General features: G+C 44.3%; 1 protein-coding gene across 2 annotated transcripts in view; it reads left to right on the forward strand.

Annotated features, from left to right (window-relative positions):
- The window catches only part of LOC122769660 (tetratricopeptide repeat protein 28-like), a 51112-nt gene that overhangs the window by 11234 nt on the left and 21529 nt on the right, over window positions 1-18349 (forward strand). For both annotated transcript variants that reach the window (XM_044026371.1, XM_044026372.1), the window contains exons 2-6: window positions 568-1364; window positions 1679-2223; window positions 4571-5094; window positions 11911-12020; window positions 18170-18299. In XM_044026371.1, coding sequence (XP_043882306.1) covers window positions 568-1364; window positions 1679-2223; window positions 4571-5094; window positions 11911-12020; window positions 18170-18299 — 2106 coding nt within the window. The remainder of the gene's footprint in view (window positions 1-567; window positions 1365-1678; window positions 2224-4570; window positions 5095-11910; window positions 12021-18169; window positions 18300-18349) is intronic.

Consider the following 18349-nt stretch of genomic DNA (forward strand, 5'->3'; position numbering starts at 1 on the left):
TGTAAAGCAGCTCATTAAGAATAGAAAAGCTATATATAAATGCAGACCATAATACCAACTCTTCTTCTTCTGATTTTATTTGGTTGTAATGAGTCACAAAGGTAGTGTAGTGGAGGAAATGTAAAAGTTGCTATAATAGAGTAAAAGTACAGATACGTGATACACCACAACATCTTTGAACTACCAACTGACTTGTTTTGTGGGCCACACGGTGGAGTAGTGGCTAGCACTGTTACCTTACAACAAAAAGGCCCGGATTTGCAACCCTGGTTTTGACCAAAGGCCTTTCTCTGTTGAGTATTCTCTTGGTTCTCCAGTTTCCTCCCACAGTTGAAAAACATGTCGAGGCTAATTGGACTCTCTAAATTGTGTGAATGGTTGTCCGTCTTGGAGATGGACGGGCAGTCTGTCCAGGGTGTGATTGGGATAGGCTCCGGCTCCCCCTCGACCCTCATGTGGAGGGCGGTAGACAATGAATGAGTGACTTGTTTTGTACTTGAAGGGCTCTTGAATTTACTTGTTACAGTCATTTAAAGTCTATCTTCTCACTCTTTTCCCCCACCACAGGTATTATCCACCAGATGAAGGGCGACTATGAGACTGCACTGAAGCTCCACAAAACCCACCTGGCCATTGTTCAGGAGCTGAACGACTACGCCGCTCAGGGCCGCGCCTATGGCAACATGGGTAACGCCTACAACGCCCTGGGAGCCTTCGACCAGGCCGTCCGCTACCACCGCCAGGAGCTGCAGATCTCCATGGAAGTCAACGACCGGGCCTCGCAGGCGTCCACGCACGGCAATCTGGCCGTGGCGTACCAAGCACTGGGCGCCCACGACCGCGCTCTGCAGCACTACCAGAACCACCTCAACATAGCCCGCGAGCTCAGAGACGTCCAGAGCGAGGCGCGGGCGCTGGGCAACCTCGGCAACTTCCACTGCTCGCGAGGAGAGTTCCCTCAGGCCGTGCCCTACTACGAGCAGTACCTCCGGCTGTCCCCGGACCTCCAGGACATGGAGAGCGAGGGGAAGGTGTGCCACAATCTGGGCTACGCCCACTACTGTCTGGGCAACTATCAGGACGCGGTCAAATACTACGAGCAGGACTTAGCTCTGGCCAAGGACCTCCATGACAAACTGAGTCAGGCTAAGGCGTACTGTAACCTTGGCCTGGCCTTCAAGGCCCTGGGAGACTTTACCAAGGCGGAGGAGTGTCAGAAATATCTGCTGTCGCTGGCCCAGTCTCTCAACAACGCACAGGCTCGCTTCAGAGCCCTGGGAAACCTGGGAGACATATTTGTCTGTAAGAAAGATGTGGCCGGAGCCATTCAGTTTTATGAGCAGCAACTGGCCTTAGCTCACCAGGTATGACCAACGATACATCACATCTATATTAAAATGTCATGTGGAATGTGTTTTTATGGCCCCGTTCAGACGTAGTAGGGTCAATTACTTCTGGCTCAGTTTACAGCCTTTGTTGATTTGATCATTTCATTATTTCAAAAACTACGACTACTTGCGCCGCTGTAACATGAAATATATAATACATTTTAAGGTTTTAACTGAGAGAGATCAATATTTCCTCAGCTGGTTCTTGGTATACAAAAAGGTTTGGAGAACCACTGTTATGTATATATATATATATACTGCATGACATGTAGAATTCTTTCATATTTCAGGTTAAGGAGCGCAGGATGGAGGCCTGTGCCTATGCCGCGCTTGGGGCCACCTACAGACTGGTGCAGAAGTATGACAAAGCCCTAGGCTACCACACCCAGGAGCTGGAGGTTTACCAGGAGCTGGGCGACGTGTCGGGAGAGTGCAAAGCCCACGGCCACCTGGCAGCTGTCTACATGGCCCTGGGGAAGTACGCCATGGCCTTCAAGAGCTACGAGGAGCAGCTGGAGCTCGGGCGGAGGCTTAAGGACCCCGTGGTGGAGGCTCAGGTGTACGGGAACATGGGCATCACTAAAATGAATGTAGGGGTGATGGAGGAAGCCATCGGCTACCTGGAGCAGCAGCTGGCCACTTTACAGCAGCTGAGTGGCAACGAGGCGGTCATGGACAGGGGCCGGGCCTACGGGAACCTGGGAGACTGTTACGAGGCTCTGGGAGACTTTGAGGAAGCCATCAAGTATTACGACCAGTACCTGTCTGTGGCCCAGAGCCTGAACCGCATGCAGGACCAGGAGAAGGCCTACAGAGGCTTAGGCAATGGACACAGGTCAGTCTGATCTTTTTAAATCTATATTTTACGCTGTTAGATGGTGAAGTGATACCAGTTTTCCTGGTATTGTTTTGTCAAGACTTTGCTAATAATCTGAGTAATTCTACTTTTAGACACAGGTATAGTAACAGCTCCGTCTGTAATCGGAGAAAACGAGCAGTGACCCTCGCTGAGCACCAGGGAAACTCAAGTAATAACTGCACTGTGCTCAGACACTGAACCATAAACTGTGTCAGGGCCTTGGTTTGTTGTGTGTGTGACTCATTCTGCTGTGGCGCACACTTTTCGAGGCAGAGCAGTTTCCTAAATCCTCTGTGGTGCATGAAACCAGAGCTGCTGAATCACTTTCTTCCTCAGAGTTCATGTTTCTCTCTTTACTGAGCTGCGCCTTCACGCACCCAAACTTGGCAGTGATTGATTTTTTTTTTGAACGAATGAATGAATGAATGAATAACTTCTATTTTGGTTTTGAAAAAATAGCTTTTACACTTTTGCATTTCTCAGAATCAGTAACCAAAAAATAGGAATGGGCTGAAGCTCAAGGCTTAACAATACCAGAGAAAAACTAAACTGAAATGTTGGAAAACAATAGTTTTACACGTTGATCTTGACTTGGTACCAACCAAATTTGTTCAGGAACATTAAAAGTTGCTTTTCCATCAGTGATAGAACCTGGTTCTAATGGGTTGGGGCGAGGTTCTAATTGAGCTGAGCCGATACTAAAATGTGACGTCAACAGACTGTCGGCCACTGAGTGTCGTCACTGAAGAGTCGCGACGTCCGACGCAAGAATCAAAGTCAACAATGTCCAACTGTAGATCAGTTAAAAATACTTTAAAATCCTACTTATAGTTCTAAAATCTACTTATAATTCCAAAAATCACTTAATTCCAACAGCTACGCGGAATCACGACCAGTTCAGTGGTATTTCAGTTCAGTGTCAGACGTAATGATTCTGTTTTTTAATCAACTCTAATTCTAATATTTCAGTTTCACAAGTTTGTCGCGTTTAGAAATCACGTCGCGGCAGCTATGTCGACCCCCGTCTATGTTGAGGAGGAACTATGAAAACAACGTGAGTAGAGTAGAGTCAAGTAGAGCTAGAAGTGTATAATGGAAAAGCACCAATAGACCACCATAGATTAGAGACAGCATGCTGGTTCAGTGTTAGCCTGGTGTTCACTGCCTGGTCTTATCTGTATGCAAAGAGGCTTTGACACACAGATGTATGAAATATGGGCGGAGCTTCTCTTTCTCCTGATAAAACTCCGAAAAATAAAACGCTCGCTGAAATCCTCATTTCAGAGATGATTCCCTCTCATTGTGCGTCATCAGTGGCAGTGTGCACTCGCACACCGACGTGTTAGCCGCGCATGAGTTCAATAGACATCACACACACACACACAAACCTTTCTCGTTTTCCTGACGGCTCTTAGTCGAGACGGCGTGCATCAACACAAGGCTGATTAAGCTGAGGGCTTTTATTCTTTTAATGCCCCATTTGAAGCGGCATCTGTCAGTTCGTCGGTTCTTTTGCCTCGAGATTGTGAATAAAGTGGAGGCAAATAAAACGCGGCGATGGGATGAATGCCGCTCTGTCGACGCATTAAAAAAGAGAACGGAGTCAGAGATCCTTTGACAGACGACCATCTCGCTGTAGAGGATGCTTGAAAGTCACCATTTAAACTTCCACACTGCCCATATGTCTGTTTGTATAAATGTATAATTACCGTGAAATAAATACTGTTGGGTTATCGTAGCCTTCGAGTAAACCTTTAATCCGTATTTAAAGCATAGGACCACATGGGCCACACAAGGCCCCTCATTCCATTTCATGCAGCCCGCCAGTTAAATTTCTGTTATTGTATCTTCTATTTTTATTTAGAATTTAAAATGTGTATGTGTAAAAGTCCCCTATTTGATGCTGTATCTGCAGTCTAACCATTGAAGTGTCACTTATTCTTTCACACTGGACCGTTAAAATTAAATATCACGACTCGTTTTGCATATTCTAGCTTTCCAAACACATCACTGTGCAGAAAATCTATATATATTTTATTTCAAGCGAAATAATGTGGATCTTTTCGGTTATACTGTAAATACTGTAAATAATAATCCCTTGTTGTGTAGAAAAGATGTATATCTGTATAAACGGACACTATTTTCCCCCCCAGATATGAGATGGACGGATTCGTTTCAAATGTTGTACACTTCAAAGATATTATCAGTATTGGTTCATGTTGACAGTAAAGTGACAGATTTCCTTGTCGGTTGTCTCGTTGGGTTTTTGTCGTCTCGCACGTCTCGCTCTTTATCTGCGTCACCTCTCGTCTTCCCTCCACAGAGCCATGGGACACCTGCAGCAGTCGCTGGTGTGTTTCGAGAAGCGTCTCGTCGTCGCCCACGAGCTCGGCGAGTGCGGCGGCAAAGCCCAGGCCTACGGTGAACTGGGCGCTCTCCACAGCCAGCTGGGCAACTACGAGCAGGCCATCTCCTGCCTGGAGCGTCAGCTCGCCATCGCCCGCGACACCCAGGACCGCCTACTGGAGGGCGACGCCAGCTGCGGTTTGGGCGTCGTGTATCAGTCAATGGGAGAGTACGAGACGGCGCTGAGGTGCCACCAGAGTGACCTGGAGATTGCGGAGGAGACGGGGAGCCCCGCGCGGCAGGCGCGCGCCTACGGCAACCTGGGTCTCACGTACGAGTCGCTGGGGAACTACGAGCGAGCCGTGGTTTTCCAGGAGCAGCATCTAAGTGTGGCAGCACAGACTAATGACTTGGCTGCCAAGACACTGGCCTATGGCAGCCTGGGGAGAACACACCACGCACTGCAGAACTACTCGCAGGCTGTCATGTACCTGCAGGAAGGTGAGTGAGTCTGTGGGAGCGAGCAGCAGAGAGGATTTGCCTTTTGTTGCCTGAGCTGATAGGCCGAGAGTCTGTGAATTCATGAATATAAAAATTCCGAGCCGGGTTTGTTACTAAGCCTTTGTGCACATTTTTATTAGGCACGTGTGTGTGTGTGTGTGTGGGTGTGCACCGGGGGGTTTTGTGTTGTCGCCTGTTGTGTAAAGCTATACCAGCATTTATGAGTGTACGTCTGTGCAAACCTTTAAGGACACTCTCCGAGGCGTTTTCTCCTGTTTACTTCTATGCTAGCCCGTCTTCACACCTCCTATATGGATTTTTCTCAGCTTTTTTTTATTGTCTCAGTGAGTCACCATAAGATCTTTTCACACACACACACACACACAGCGGCTCACAGACTCTCACCGTTCATTTCACGCAGATTATTGTGAAGTTAAAACTAGGGACTTGGTCCCTCATCGGCGCAGATGTTTGTTAGCGAGCCTGTAGCTTATTACGATATCATTACAGCCACCTCACCGCATTTTGTGGCCTGTGCAATTGAGAGTATGGATTTTCTACCAGTGCTTGTTGAGAGGGAGTGGAACCTCAGGAGTCACATATCTAAGGTTCCAACCATCAAGTGGTATGAAGGCCCTGTAGAGCTGACGTCACACAACGTCTCTCAACATTTCTACTCAACGACACCTAAAGCAGGACGACCAGAGAGATGGTGGAGGTGAATCACTGCCATGCTAACATCATGCTAACAGGACACTTACCCTTCCAGTGACGACTACAACAAGGCTATCTTTAGCTGGTAGATTCCTGATTTGTTTCACTGCATGAGTAAAGATGAAGTCAGGAAGTTTAAATTTAAATCTCTGGAATAGTGTCGTCCACACCTGTTTACAAACTAAGTGTAAAAAAGATAAATCCGATATATTCAGTCTGTCAAGTTCTGGGATATATAACCATGGATTTAAAGTGCCAGTGAACTCTTGACAGGTTCAATCCAGCTAGGCTGCCAACATGGCGGTACATAAAAAGCGAGTCATGTGACACACAGAGCTCTATTGTTGTTGCTCTACCTCGCACAAATTAAAGGTTGACGTAATTCTGTACCACGGTAGGCAGGAGATGTGTCGCACCATGCGTATTTAGTTGGGAATGCTGAGTCAGCATTTCCAATTATAGTATTTGAGACATTTGAGTATTTGGACTGTATTATAACACTAGTGTTAGAGATATATATTTGATAAATGAATCATCTCGTCATTGTGTGCATGTGTTACTTACAATAATTATCAGTAAAAGTCTTATTGAGTTATTCTTTGACCCATGTATGAGTCTGAACCCAGTCTCCTGGAAAGGCTGATTCACGCTACATGTGTCTGTGAACAACACAAGCAGTAACCACGGTAACAGCCGCCTGTCAGGTCAACACGGCGTATATCAAGTGCATTTGACTCGGTTCAGTTCAGTTCAGACAGCAAAACACGACCCGAGCCGCGCTTTAACCGAGAGAAGATCCTTTAATCTGTCAACTGAGCTTCAACCTTCCAGAACGATAAATCAGAAATTCAGTGATCGGGAAACGATTGTGGTAGAAATGACCTCAGCGTCTCCTCCGCCTGTGTTTACTGCCGCTATCTCCTCCACAGGTTGTCTCATGTGCAGTCACACATGCACCTACATCACACATGCTTTGAAGACATGGAGAATTTTCACGGCTCAACAGAATTTATTGCAAGAGGATAAATAATTAGTACCTTTTTACACTTTTCCTTCCATGTTTTAATGAAGAACTCTTTAACCCTCGACTGTACCACGACTGCAGATAAGAATATTACGTGACGCGGTTTTCCTTCAGAGATATTTGAACAGCTGCGTAATGCAGAATACTTCCACACACTGTTTTTCTGATTTTTCTTCTTTGATAGATAGATAGATAGAATAAAAGAAAGAAAGCTAGCTAGCACATTATCTATTTATCTATGGAGAAAGCTACTTAGCTGACACATAATCTAGCTAGCTATCCAGCTACGATAGATAGATAGATAGATAGATAGATAGATAGATAGACAGACAGATCGATAGATAAGTAGATAGATAGATAGAGGATAGATAGATAGATGATAGATAGATTATAGATAGATAGATAGATAGATAGATAGATAGATAGATAGATAGATAGATAGATAGATAGATAGATAGATAGAGATAGATAGATAGATATAGATAGATAGATAGATAGATAGATAGATAGATAGATGATAGACAGGTAGATAGATGATAGACAGGTAGATAGATAATAGATAGACAGACAGGTAGACAGATAGATAGATAGATAGATAAGTAGATAGATAGATAGATAGATAGATATAGATAGATAGATAGATAGATAGATAGATAGATAGATAGATGACAGATAGATAGATAGATAGATAGATAGATAGATAAGTAGATAGATAGAGAGAGAGATAGATAGCTAGATAGCTAGATAGATGATAGATGATAGATAGATAGATAGATAGATAGATAGATAGATAGATAGATAGATAGACAGACAGGTAGACAGATAGATAGATAGATAGATAGATAGATAGATAGATAGATAGATAGATAGATGATAGACAGGTAGATAGATAGATTGTGTGCGTGTTTGATAATAATCTGTGTTTGTATATAATCTGTGTTTGTATATAATCTGTGTTTGTATATAATCTGTGTTTGTATATAATCTGTGTTTGGATATAATCTGTGTTTGGTACACTCACTAGAGTCGACCACACAACACCACCAGGTCCGTTCATCTTCCCTGATTATGTCAGTGATTAGCGGAAACCCTCCGTAGATGTGAGCTAACGTGTCGCACACGCGTGTGTGAGCTCAGTGATGGACCTCACACTCAGGAACACCCACCGTGTCACGACCCCGGACCCCGTTAGAGTCGGAGAGAATTGCAGCTTGTGTGAAACGACAGTGGTATATTTCACCCGGCAGGGAGTGAACGCAAACGACCGGAAGAACCATCTCCGCCGTCTCTGCTGCGCGGGCTTTATTAGCATTAACCCGGGCCTGAAGTGACCCATGCGGCGCCTGCAGACCTGCTCGTTGGGCTTTAATGGGAACAAAGGCGACAGGCCATTCAGTCTCCGCCCCGTCCTCCTGTTGTCCCTGCACTGTCCTTGTATTGTTCCACGGCCTGGCTGTGGAAAAAGAACAGTGCCTCCACGAGCGCTGACAGCCAATTATTTCTGACCAACCTACCCAGACCGAAAAAGTTGACAAGGTTTTTTTTCCCCTCCAGGTTTTCTTCTTTTTCTTTTTCATTTCTTCATGCTGTACTTGTTTTTTTGTTTTGGTTTCCTGAGAAAGATTAATTGGAAGAAAGGCAGCACCAAACGAGCACGGATAGTGTCGACTATTTGACCTCCAGCTCAGTGTGTGTGTGTGTGTGTGTGTGCAAACAGCAGACATACGGTGATAGCAATTACCGCGTGACGGGACGACATCATTCCTGTCACTCTATTGTTTCGTTAGCATGTCCCGTCTACTTATCGTCCTGTAGTTCTACATTAAACACATCCTCTCCATCTTCAAAAAAAAGCACCTTTTTCCTCCAGTGATTAACACAAAAGTGTCATTAAATCAATGTCGTCACTGCAGCGGCTAATCAAGGCTATACAGTTTCTTCATGCTTGGTTTATAGAACAACAGCTAATGGAATTACAATATCAATGCAAATGTTGCAGATAGACACCTTAGTTAGACAGACAGACAGATATGGGCAACAGATAGATATAGATAGATAGATATAGATAGATAGATAGATATAGATATAGATATAGATAGATATATAGATATAGATAAATAGATAGATAGATAGATAGATAGACAGACAGACAGACAGACAGATTTTATACATATATATATTTCTCTAAATATAATGTCAATATCATGTTAATATTTTGTCAATTTCAATTGGATTTAAACTCAACGCAACCATCATCACTATTTTCAAAATAAAGCAGACATTTTGTACAGAATATTCAGATTATTTTCACAATAAAGCAGACATTTTGTACAGAATATTCAGATTATTTTCACAATTAAGCAGACATTTTGTACAGAATATTCAGATTATTTTCACAATAAAGCAGCCATTTTATACAGAATATTCAGATTATTTTATACAGAATATTGATTATTTTCACAATAAAGCAGACATTTTATACAGAATATTCAGATTATTTTCACAATTAAGCAGACATTTTATACAGAATATTCAGATTATTTTCACAATAAAGCAGACATTTTGTACAGAATATTCAGATTATTTTCACAATAAAGCAGACATTTTGTACAGAATATTCAGATTATTTTCACAATAAAGCAGACATTTTATACAGAATATTCAGATTATGGTGTGTCCTCGTAAAGAAAGGAGCAAAACAAAGCAACAGAAATGTCCACTATGTTGTTTGGTGGGGTTTTTTTTATCTCCCCCTCAAAGATTGTTTACTGTGTCCCTCCCCTCACTTTATGTGTCCTTTTCCCTGTGTGGTCATGGACAGAGGACACTGAATCTAGTGTAGATGTAAAGCTGTGTGTCTAAATCTCTGCCCCAGCTGTCAAGCGGCCTTCAAAGTGTTCTCTCGTCGCCGTTCGGGGCGCAGTCGGCCTCGGCCACATCCTCGTGTCAGCCCGCCGCTACGTGACTGTGCCTGCGGGACGCGCCAACGGCACGCCGCGGTGACAGTGACGGACGCGGAATGACGCCGAGGAGAAGAGAGGGAAGACAGTCTCGGTGGATCGACGGAGGGTGGGCGGGCAGTAGCGGAAAGACAGAATTTGACATTAGTCGTAACTCACGTGTATTATTTCACTGTCAACGGGAGAATAAAGAAAACATAGAGTCGGTTGACGCTCAGGCTTGATCATGAAGAACTATCACAGAGCAGCTCAGAGGAAGACATTTTATGTGTGTGTGTGTGTGTGTGTGTGCAGATGAAAGACTCCGAGCTGGAGATAAGTGTGGGGTGAGGATGTCAGAAAATGAAAAGGATAATTTAGATCTGTTTCCTCTCTCTTCTTTCCTGCTCCAGTGCCTAATGAGCCCCGAGCAGTGCCGGGGTTCCTCTGTGAGCACTGCCACCACAGTCGAGATGAAACAGGTAGAGACAGAGGCACAGAGATGAGGAAATAAATACAGGAGGTGGAGAGAGGGAGAGAGAAGAGCAGAGTCTATGCAGGGCAGAGGGAGGGAGGGAGGGAGGGAGTGGAAAGATAAGGACAGAGGGGAGACTGTTTCAGGCTTCAAAGGCTGCCGGCGAGCGTGGCCATGGAGGAGCCACGAAGTCTACTGCTGCGTGGTTGGTGCCGAGTCTTGTGGAATCGGGTCACGCTCTCTGTTCTTGGCTTATCTGGTCCAGCCACAGACAGTTTTCCAGGAATGCCGAGAAAAGCGGACTAATGCGAGGTTGGCTTGGCCCATTTTTCTCCGCTCTGGGTCCAAAAGCATGTTTAGACCCCGTCGACCGCAGCAGCGAGCGGGAGAGAGCCGGCCTGTAAATGACTCTTCACGTGAGAATTCAGTAACACCACTCGACTGCTCTTACAATAAGACGACGCGATTATGTCATGGTGGACGTTTAGGATGCGGCGAGACTACAAAAATTGCATCATTTAAGACACTTTGCAAGTTTTTTAAACATCAACAAACCAGGTAATGTGACCGCATTCACAATAGGGACATGATTTTATCATGTATCGCAATACAAATAACCCACAATAAGTTAGTCATGGTGGAGTTCCTTCATCAGGATCATCGTGATTGGGGAACATGAAGAAAATGTCGTCATTCAGTCTTGCTTTGGTTGTTTATCCCCCGTGTTATCCCCATTTAATGAAGGACGGTCAAGGATCGAGGATCTTTATTTTGTCATTCAACATAAAAGGCAACCTAACGACAATAAATAAGTAAATTAAACCAACAGAGCAATATTAAATGGTAGTACAGAGAGCTGGAGAAGACGCTAAAGGAGACGTGAAAGGAAGCAGTGAAGCTCATTTTCTTAGTATTTAGAGCAGTGGTTCCCAAAGGCTGGGTCAGGACACAAAGATGGGCAATGGGGGAGTTGGTTTGGGGTCCCTAAACAGATTTGAAGCCTTTAGTTAAGTGTTAAGTGCATTTGTTTTCAATAACATGCAAACATCTCTTGCTTGTTGGTCCCCATGTAGAAAGTTTGATGCTACCATGACTCTGTTACTAAGCAAACGTGACTTTTTGGACGCTTCCCTAGACGTGATGGCAGAACTAAAGAAAGTAAGTAGTAAAGAAAACAACAAGTCATTGACGATGATTGAATGTAGGAAAAAAGGGGGGATGGAACGCAACGTTAACAGATCCCAAAACTACCACCACCAGTCGACCACAGTCTCCAAACACAGGATCAACAGCCTGTGAGCACACAGTCCATTATCACCTCATCAGCGTGTGGGCAAATATTTGCGGGTGTCTTCGTGACATCGTGTGGCTTCTTTTTCTTTTGCAAACATTAAGCTTGTGTTTGTGTTTGCTCAGCCAGTCGATCCTCAGCATTGATTACTATGCAGTCGGATTAGTGCTCGTTCAGCCTCCCTGTGTGTGTGTGTGTGTGTGTGAGGAGTGCCTCTCATATCTGAGGCCAGATATCCAAACGTGCTCTCTGTCAGAACATCAGCACCACGCTACGCTTACATCTGTTACTCTGGAAGCTACCAGAAGCGTAGTGTGCCTGCTCTGAATAACTTTGACTCTTCCTCTTCTTCTTCTTCTCTTCTCCTCGACAGGCCTGCGGCTCGCGGAGCAGCTGTCTCGGCGCGAGGACGAGGCGAAGATCCGACACCGTCTCGGGCTCTCGCTTTGGGCCAGTGGGAACCTGGAGGAAGCCCAACATCAGGTGAGGCCTCTCATGTTCTCCTTGTCTCTGGTGATGAGTAATGAGAACCCCATGTTGAATGTTTCCCACCAACGTGTTTATTCTAGTTTTAGTGGTTGAATGTCATGCTTGACTCATTGTTGACTTCTCAGAGAAGAAGCCTGGCTTAAATTTGTGTCTAAAAAGGTGAATTCAGTTTGTTATTTGCCAAATTGATCAGAATAACATTAAGTTTTTGAAAGATTTCCGAAATATTCACGTCTTTATGACAAGTATCGGTATCGATAAGCCAATATCAGGATCGGTATCATCAGACAGGCATGGATTTACATGGTTTTAAAAAGATACAAAACAAGTGTTTCCTCAATAAAAAAACAATCTTTCTGCTCCGATGAGTACCTAATGTGTGGTACGTCTGTAACCACAAGGTGGCAGCGGTGCCAACCCTTTAGTTAGTGGACTTTATGTGTGTTACGATGTTCCCTGAATGCGTCTCGTTAGCTCAACGCGCTGGGGACATCACTACATTGCTTCCACTCGCGCTCTAACGTGCGGGAGTTGAGGATATTTGACGAATAGCACCGTCAAATGCTCATCCCTAATCCCTACTCACTGCTCCATCTGGACTCCTTCCAGCAAATCCACCTCTTGTAGTTAGAGCCGACCTCTAATTAAGCGCACATCTGTTGGTTGGCGGAGATTACAAATGAGAGCGGGACGTGCACGCGCAAAGACGCGGAGTGTGGAATTTTAAGTTTCCAGTTGAAGCCCTTGTGGTGAAAGAGAAGAAGAAGAAGAAGAAGAACAGGTGAAGATGAAAGACAGGTGGCTGCAGAGCTCTCACACACACACACACTGGCAACGTGCCGAGGAGTCTGTTGAGCTCGTGAACGCTCTCATCTCAGCACGACAGGTGACAGATCACTTTTTGTATCATGTGTTCATGGTCTCCGGAGTCCCGAGCCTCTGTATCGCACACATTCTCTTCTCCTCAGCCCACTGCCCACCTGGCAGGCATGGAAAATCCCCGTAACATCTCTCTTTACAGTCTGTCCACACGCCACAGCTCCGGATGACTTTTTTTTCTCTGTATGAGAACAGCGGCGGCGGCTGTCACGTCACGCGTGTGAATCTGCAGGGATGTTCGTCAGATGCTTTCATTTCCAAAATCTACTGCCAAACATTTTTATTCTTTTTTTTTTTGTTGACTACAGACTACACGTACAGTACATCCGTGTGTGTGTGCGTGACCCAGATAGCTTAGTTTCTGGGTCCTGCATCATAAGTTTTCCAAAAAAAAAAAAAAAAAATAGCTTTGTCTGTTTGCAATTATCTGTAACAAGAGTTTGGAAAGAAAAGCTGAACCAAAGGTGGCGACTGCAGCTCAGGCCCGTGAGTCATATTGAGGGAAATTGTGTTGAGAAAATGTTATTTTAAAAAAGCCAGTGCTGCATATTTTCAGCCGTGTGTTTGCTTTTCCACTTAAAACACTTGATTGAGACGTTAGCGGCGCATGTTAGCGGCGTCTGCAGCTTACCGTAATACGCCGCTCTACATACCACAGCAGTGTTTTTACTTCTGGCCACGATTCCCCCCGATTTTAAAGCAGCGTAACTCATCGATTTGAAATATTATGGGAATGTAGGTCATGGCGGAATGATATGGTTTTGGTTGTGACCGGGTGATGACGACGCACGAGACGGACAAAGGTATCTGACCGCACCTGTAACGCATTGAATTCAGGTGTTTCAATCCGGCTTTGGACTCTAGGTCTCTTATCTCTAATGAATGAAGGACAATATTTACACTTCAGCATACCAAGACATTTTGGACATTTGGACATTGTGTCAACAGATTGAGGAAGCTCCTTTTTCTATTCCAACAAGGACTATAAAGACACGGTTTGACTTTGACTTTGGTGTGGAAGAACTTCAACCCCATCGAGCACCTTTGGGGCGAACTGGAGCAGAGATTGAGATCCAGACCTTCTCGTCCACCATCTGTGTCTGACCTCATCAATGCTCTACAGAATGAATGGACACAAACTCACAAAGAAACACTTCAAAATCTTGAGGACAGTCTTCCAAGAAGCTGTTGAAAGACGGACCAACGCCAACTTAAATTACATTTACATTTAAGCGACTTAGAAAAGAGGAACAAGCTTCATAGAAGTAGTTTGGGAAAGAAATCCACAAGATAGGAACAGTGGAGTGATAGAGGGAGATGCTCAGAAGATGCTCTTGGAAGACCTGGGTTTTCTAGAGCTTCCCTGTTTTGGTCGCGCTCGGTCGTTCATTCCATCAGCGTGGATTGTCTTTAAACCCAGAATTCCATACCAAAGCCTAATTCTGAGGCTAAGATGGCTATTTTAAAGGGATTTAAAATTACGAGGATCTTCAATTGTTCTGGAACCATGACTCGGACGATCTCCTGATGTTCTTCTGTTCAGGAACCTGAAGTATTTCCACATGTCGTCTGTAAATAAGACAAGAAATTAACAGCTGTTGATTGAATGATTGAAGGACGCTGACTCCTCCTCCCCCTGTGTGGCTTCAGAATAAATCACTGAGACTGTATGTTGGGCTAACTCGACATCCACTTCCGGTCACGTGCTCATGATTAGCTCAATAATGAAAAAGTCATACCGCAGCAATGTTATTCATTTAAATTCATCTTTTTTCTTTTAATGTAAATTGTTGCCGTCATAGCGTGTCGCTCCCAGGGTGATTTGGAAGTGGAAGATGACGCCATTGTCCTCAAAAATATGAATGAGATTACTATTCATGAGCTGTGCGTGACCCTGTTACATACGCAGACCCCATATTTGTGTTGGATTTCATAAAACATCCATAGAAGGAGAATTCTTGACCTCGTGTTCTTCATTCTCTGTGCGTTTTAATACTAATTTCACTTTATGAAACGGTCGCCGATGTGCTGATGTGACGTGATTCCATTCATTTATTCCAGGAGCGCTCGCGCCTTTATCTGAAGAGAAGCATTAATTAATAAGTACATGTTCATTTAAATATCAGTGCTCTCTCCGGTAGATTGAGCTGGTCTAATCTCTAAAGGATTACAGCAGAGAGATGATATTTTACAAAAATAATCACATGTCACCGGTGTTTGAGAACGTGTTTCCACGGAGAAGCTTTTATTGAAGAAAGCTCAGATCCGAGGAGAGCTGAGACAATGTCTGACACCTGAACAGTGAGCGGTGTGCCAGGTCTGATACATATAACCAGTTTGGTCCAGATGCTGCATGACGGCTTGGTATCGAGGAAGGGAACCTTGAAAACCGCCTAGTTTGTGTGTGATCATAAGTTATGGTCACTTATGTTGAACACCAGGTCTGATTATAAGAATATGTAATTAAACTTTAAGATGGCTGAAGATTAGAATTGTCTCTCACAAGTAAAAGGGAAACTAGCGTATCTTAGCATCTCACCAGAAAACGACTTTGGTAGAAGTTGAAGTCACTTTTTTACTTAAGTAAAAGACTTAAAGTATATGATATTTACTGTACTTAAGTATCAAAAAGTAATTTTCTTATATGAAGTGTACTTAAGTTTTAGAAGTAAAAGTATTAAAAAAGTGAAAGAGTTTGGATTGTGGTTGTGGTCCGTTGTAGTATCTCATTGACCTGGCAACCCCGCCTACCGAGTAAAGGTGGGTACTCTTCCAGTCGGAACTCAAGCCTGATCCAGGGCTTTACCATTCCAAACTGAACCGAACCATGATAGAAACACAGCATGAGTGTCAGTGCCTGTAAAACATGGACGAACTCTCTCTGAATCCAGGACGCAGCACTTTCGGGGATTGTTTCTTTCCCCCCGTTCAGTCCAGAGGAAAAAAAGGGCGCTGTGAGAAATGAGTTTCTCTCTTAAAGGGATGTCTGCGAGCTTAACAGATTAGCCTAGCGTTGCAGCAATCAGCCCACAGTCCTATCAGCAGAATCAGCCTGAGACCACAAGCTCCGTCTTCTTCTCGCTGATTCTCCACTGGTCGCTGCCCCACCCCCTCCACCCCTCCCCACCCTCACTTCACTCCCTCTGACACACTTTTGCTGCGTGACCTTGGGATGTGCCAGCCGAGCTATGCATATACAGTACAGTGTGTGCGCTCACACTTTCTTGCTCTCAGCAGACCCAGAGTGCTGATAGAATCCATTTGAGCCACACCAGCAACCTTCTTTTTCCTCCGCCGCAGTTCTTTGTCTTGTTTGAAAGAGAAATCGCGTTTTCGAACAATGCAGTCGGCAAATCGCAAAGACTGCGCAAGGCGCCGACCGCGGGAATCTGAACCTCCATTTTGAAGCCTCTGGATTTGGTTGTTGAAGGAAAGGTCAGAGGCGTTGCCTGCAGCCAGCTGTCAATCACACTGGAGTAACATATTTAACTAAACCGATACCACTAAACCAGTAAATGTCGTCAGTGATGCCACATGTCGACCCGTACGCCAGCACCTCAGCATACTGTGACTGTTCTGTTTAAGAAAACATTGTTATGTGCTTCAAGTACTTGTACATGTACTCATCTAATTACCAGGACACAGGAAGTCAGTCCTAATGTTTCACAGTAAAAGGATTCAGGGACATCAAAAATGACAGTGCTTTTACTTTGAAACAGAAGCAGGACGTGTTATCATCCTGTCCTTGTATGAACCCTTAAAGCCATAAAATGCATTGTTGCAACTGGTTTGGCACAAATATTCTTGTGTTTTATTTATTATCTGTGTGTTTTTGTGCTTCCTGCACATTTGTAGGGGTTCTTCTTCTTCTTCTTGTACATGTTTGACGGGCTGTACACTGAGAGTTGTAATGCTGCCCTCTATAGTTGGAAGTTCTTCGTCACCACCCTTCTTGCTATTCTTGTGAAGGTGTGAAGCTGAGGATGATTGAGGTGAAGGTGAGGGCATTGATAGCAGGGAAGACAGAAGATAAAGACTGTCTGTCTTCCTTATGTCGCTCATGTCAAAATGCAAATCACAGAGAATGCAATTTTATTTTTCTATATCTGACCGTTGGATCATCTCTGCAGATTTAAACGGTTTTGGTCAGGCCTAGTTAACGTTTGGATGAGAATTCTCCGGCACATTTTAAATCAATTACACACTGAATATTGCACTAAATCTTTATATTATATTAAAAAAAATCGAAACACAATTTAATATCTTTTAGAAAGCAAGGTTGGAGCAAAGTGCTTCAGCCTCTCAGCTGAACTCTGGTCTCCTGCAGAGCGGCTCCATATCAGTCCCAGCAAACCCACGGCGTTGCCATAGGCGCAGAGATAGGAAATCAATACAGGCTCCCATGAATCAGCACTCCTGACCAGCTCCGCCCGACCGCTGTGCAACACTTCCCTCCAGCCCCGCCTCACTATTGTCTGTGTCTGCGTCTGAATAGAGAAGGTCCAATAACAGCAGACAGGCCCACAGAGTCCACAGAGCTGTTCAGCGGTTTCTTCTTCTTCTTCTTCTTCTGCTTTTTCTTTTTTTTTTTCCCCCCCACATCCAGGAAAATCCGAGCTGAGCAGAGGTTTACTCGTGTTTCACGGTGATTCATCAAGCTACGTTACAGTGTTTCCCTCTGTTGAGGAGAGAGGCAGAAAAGCATCATTGCAAGGCAGCAAGTGTGATCAGTGGCTGATCAGTGAGGCGGGATGCTGCCACCTAGTGGTGCAAAACCATCTTCATCTCCATCTTTTAATCTCATCTGGAGTCTCATGCGGACTGCATATTTACATTTTACCGTGATTCTCTTTGAGTCTATGACTCTCAGTCATAATAATAATCATGTTACTCTGTTACTGTGCAGATGAAAGTTTATTATTTATTACAGATATTAAAAGGAAAATCCTTTAAAGCTGTAGTGTGTAACAAATGTTTGTCACACTTAAAACCACTGATGATGGGTTTTTGCTCTCGTGTCTGTGGAGACGCGGAGGCACAACAGCTGCGCTAGTAAAGCGAGGCAGCAGTGGGCTTTAGGTTAAGGAGTTAACCCCAGTTCTCCGATATATGAGCGAGGTCAAACTATTGTTGATATAAAAATATAATGAAATAGAAACACAGCTCTTGACTTTCAGGTAAAAATGGGACTGAACTTAAAGCTAAAGCTTTGTTTTTAAAAGATTCTGTTTGTTGTTGTTGTTGTTGTTGTCGTTTTCCCGCAGCTTTACCGAGCGTCTGCGCTATTCGAGACCATCCGTCACGAAGCACAGCACAGCACGGACTACAAACTCTCCCTGTTTGACCTGCAAACGTCCTGTTACCAGGCTCTCCAGAGGGTGCTGGTCAGCCTCGGTATGCCCACACACACATACACACACTTAAGTCTCAGACATGGCGTGGTG

This window comes from Solea senegalensis, linkage group LG5 (assembly GCF_019176455.1).
Source record: "Solea senegalensis isolate Sse05_10M linkage group LG5, IFAPA_SoseM_1, whole genome shotgun sequence".
NCBI lineage: Eukaryota > Metazoa > Chordata > Actinopteri > Pleuronectiformes > Soleidae > Solea > Solea senegalensis.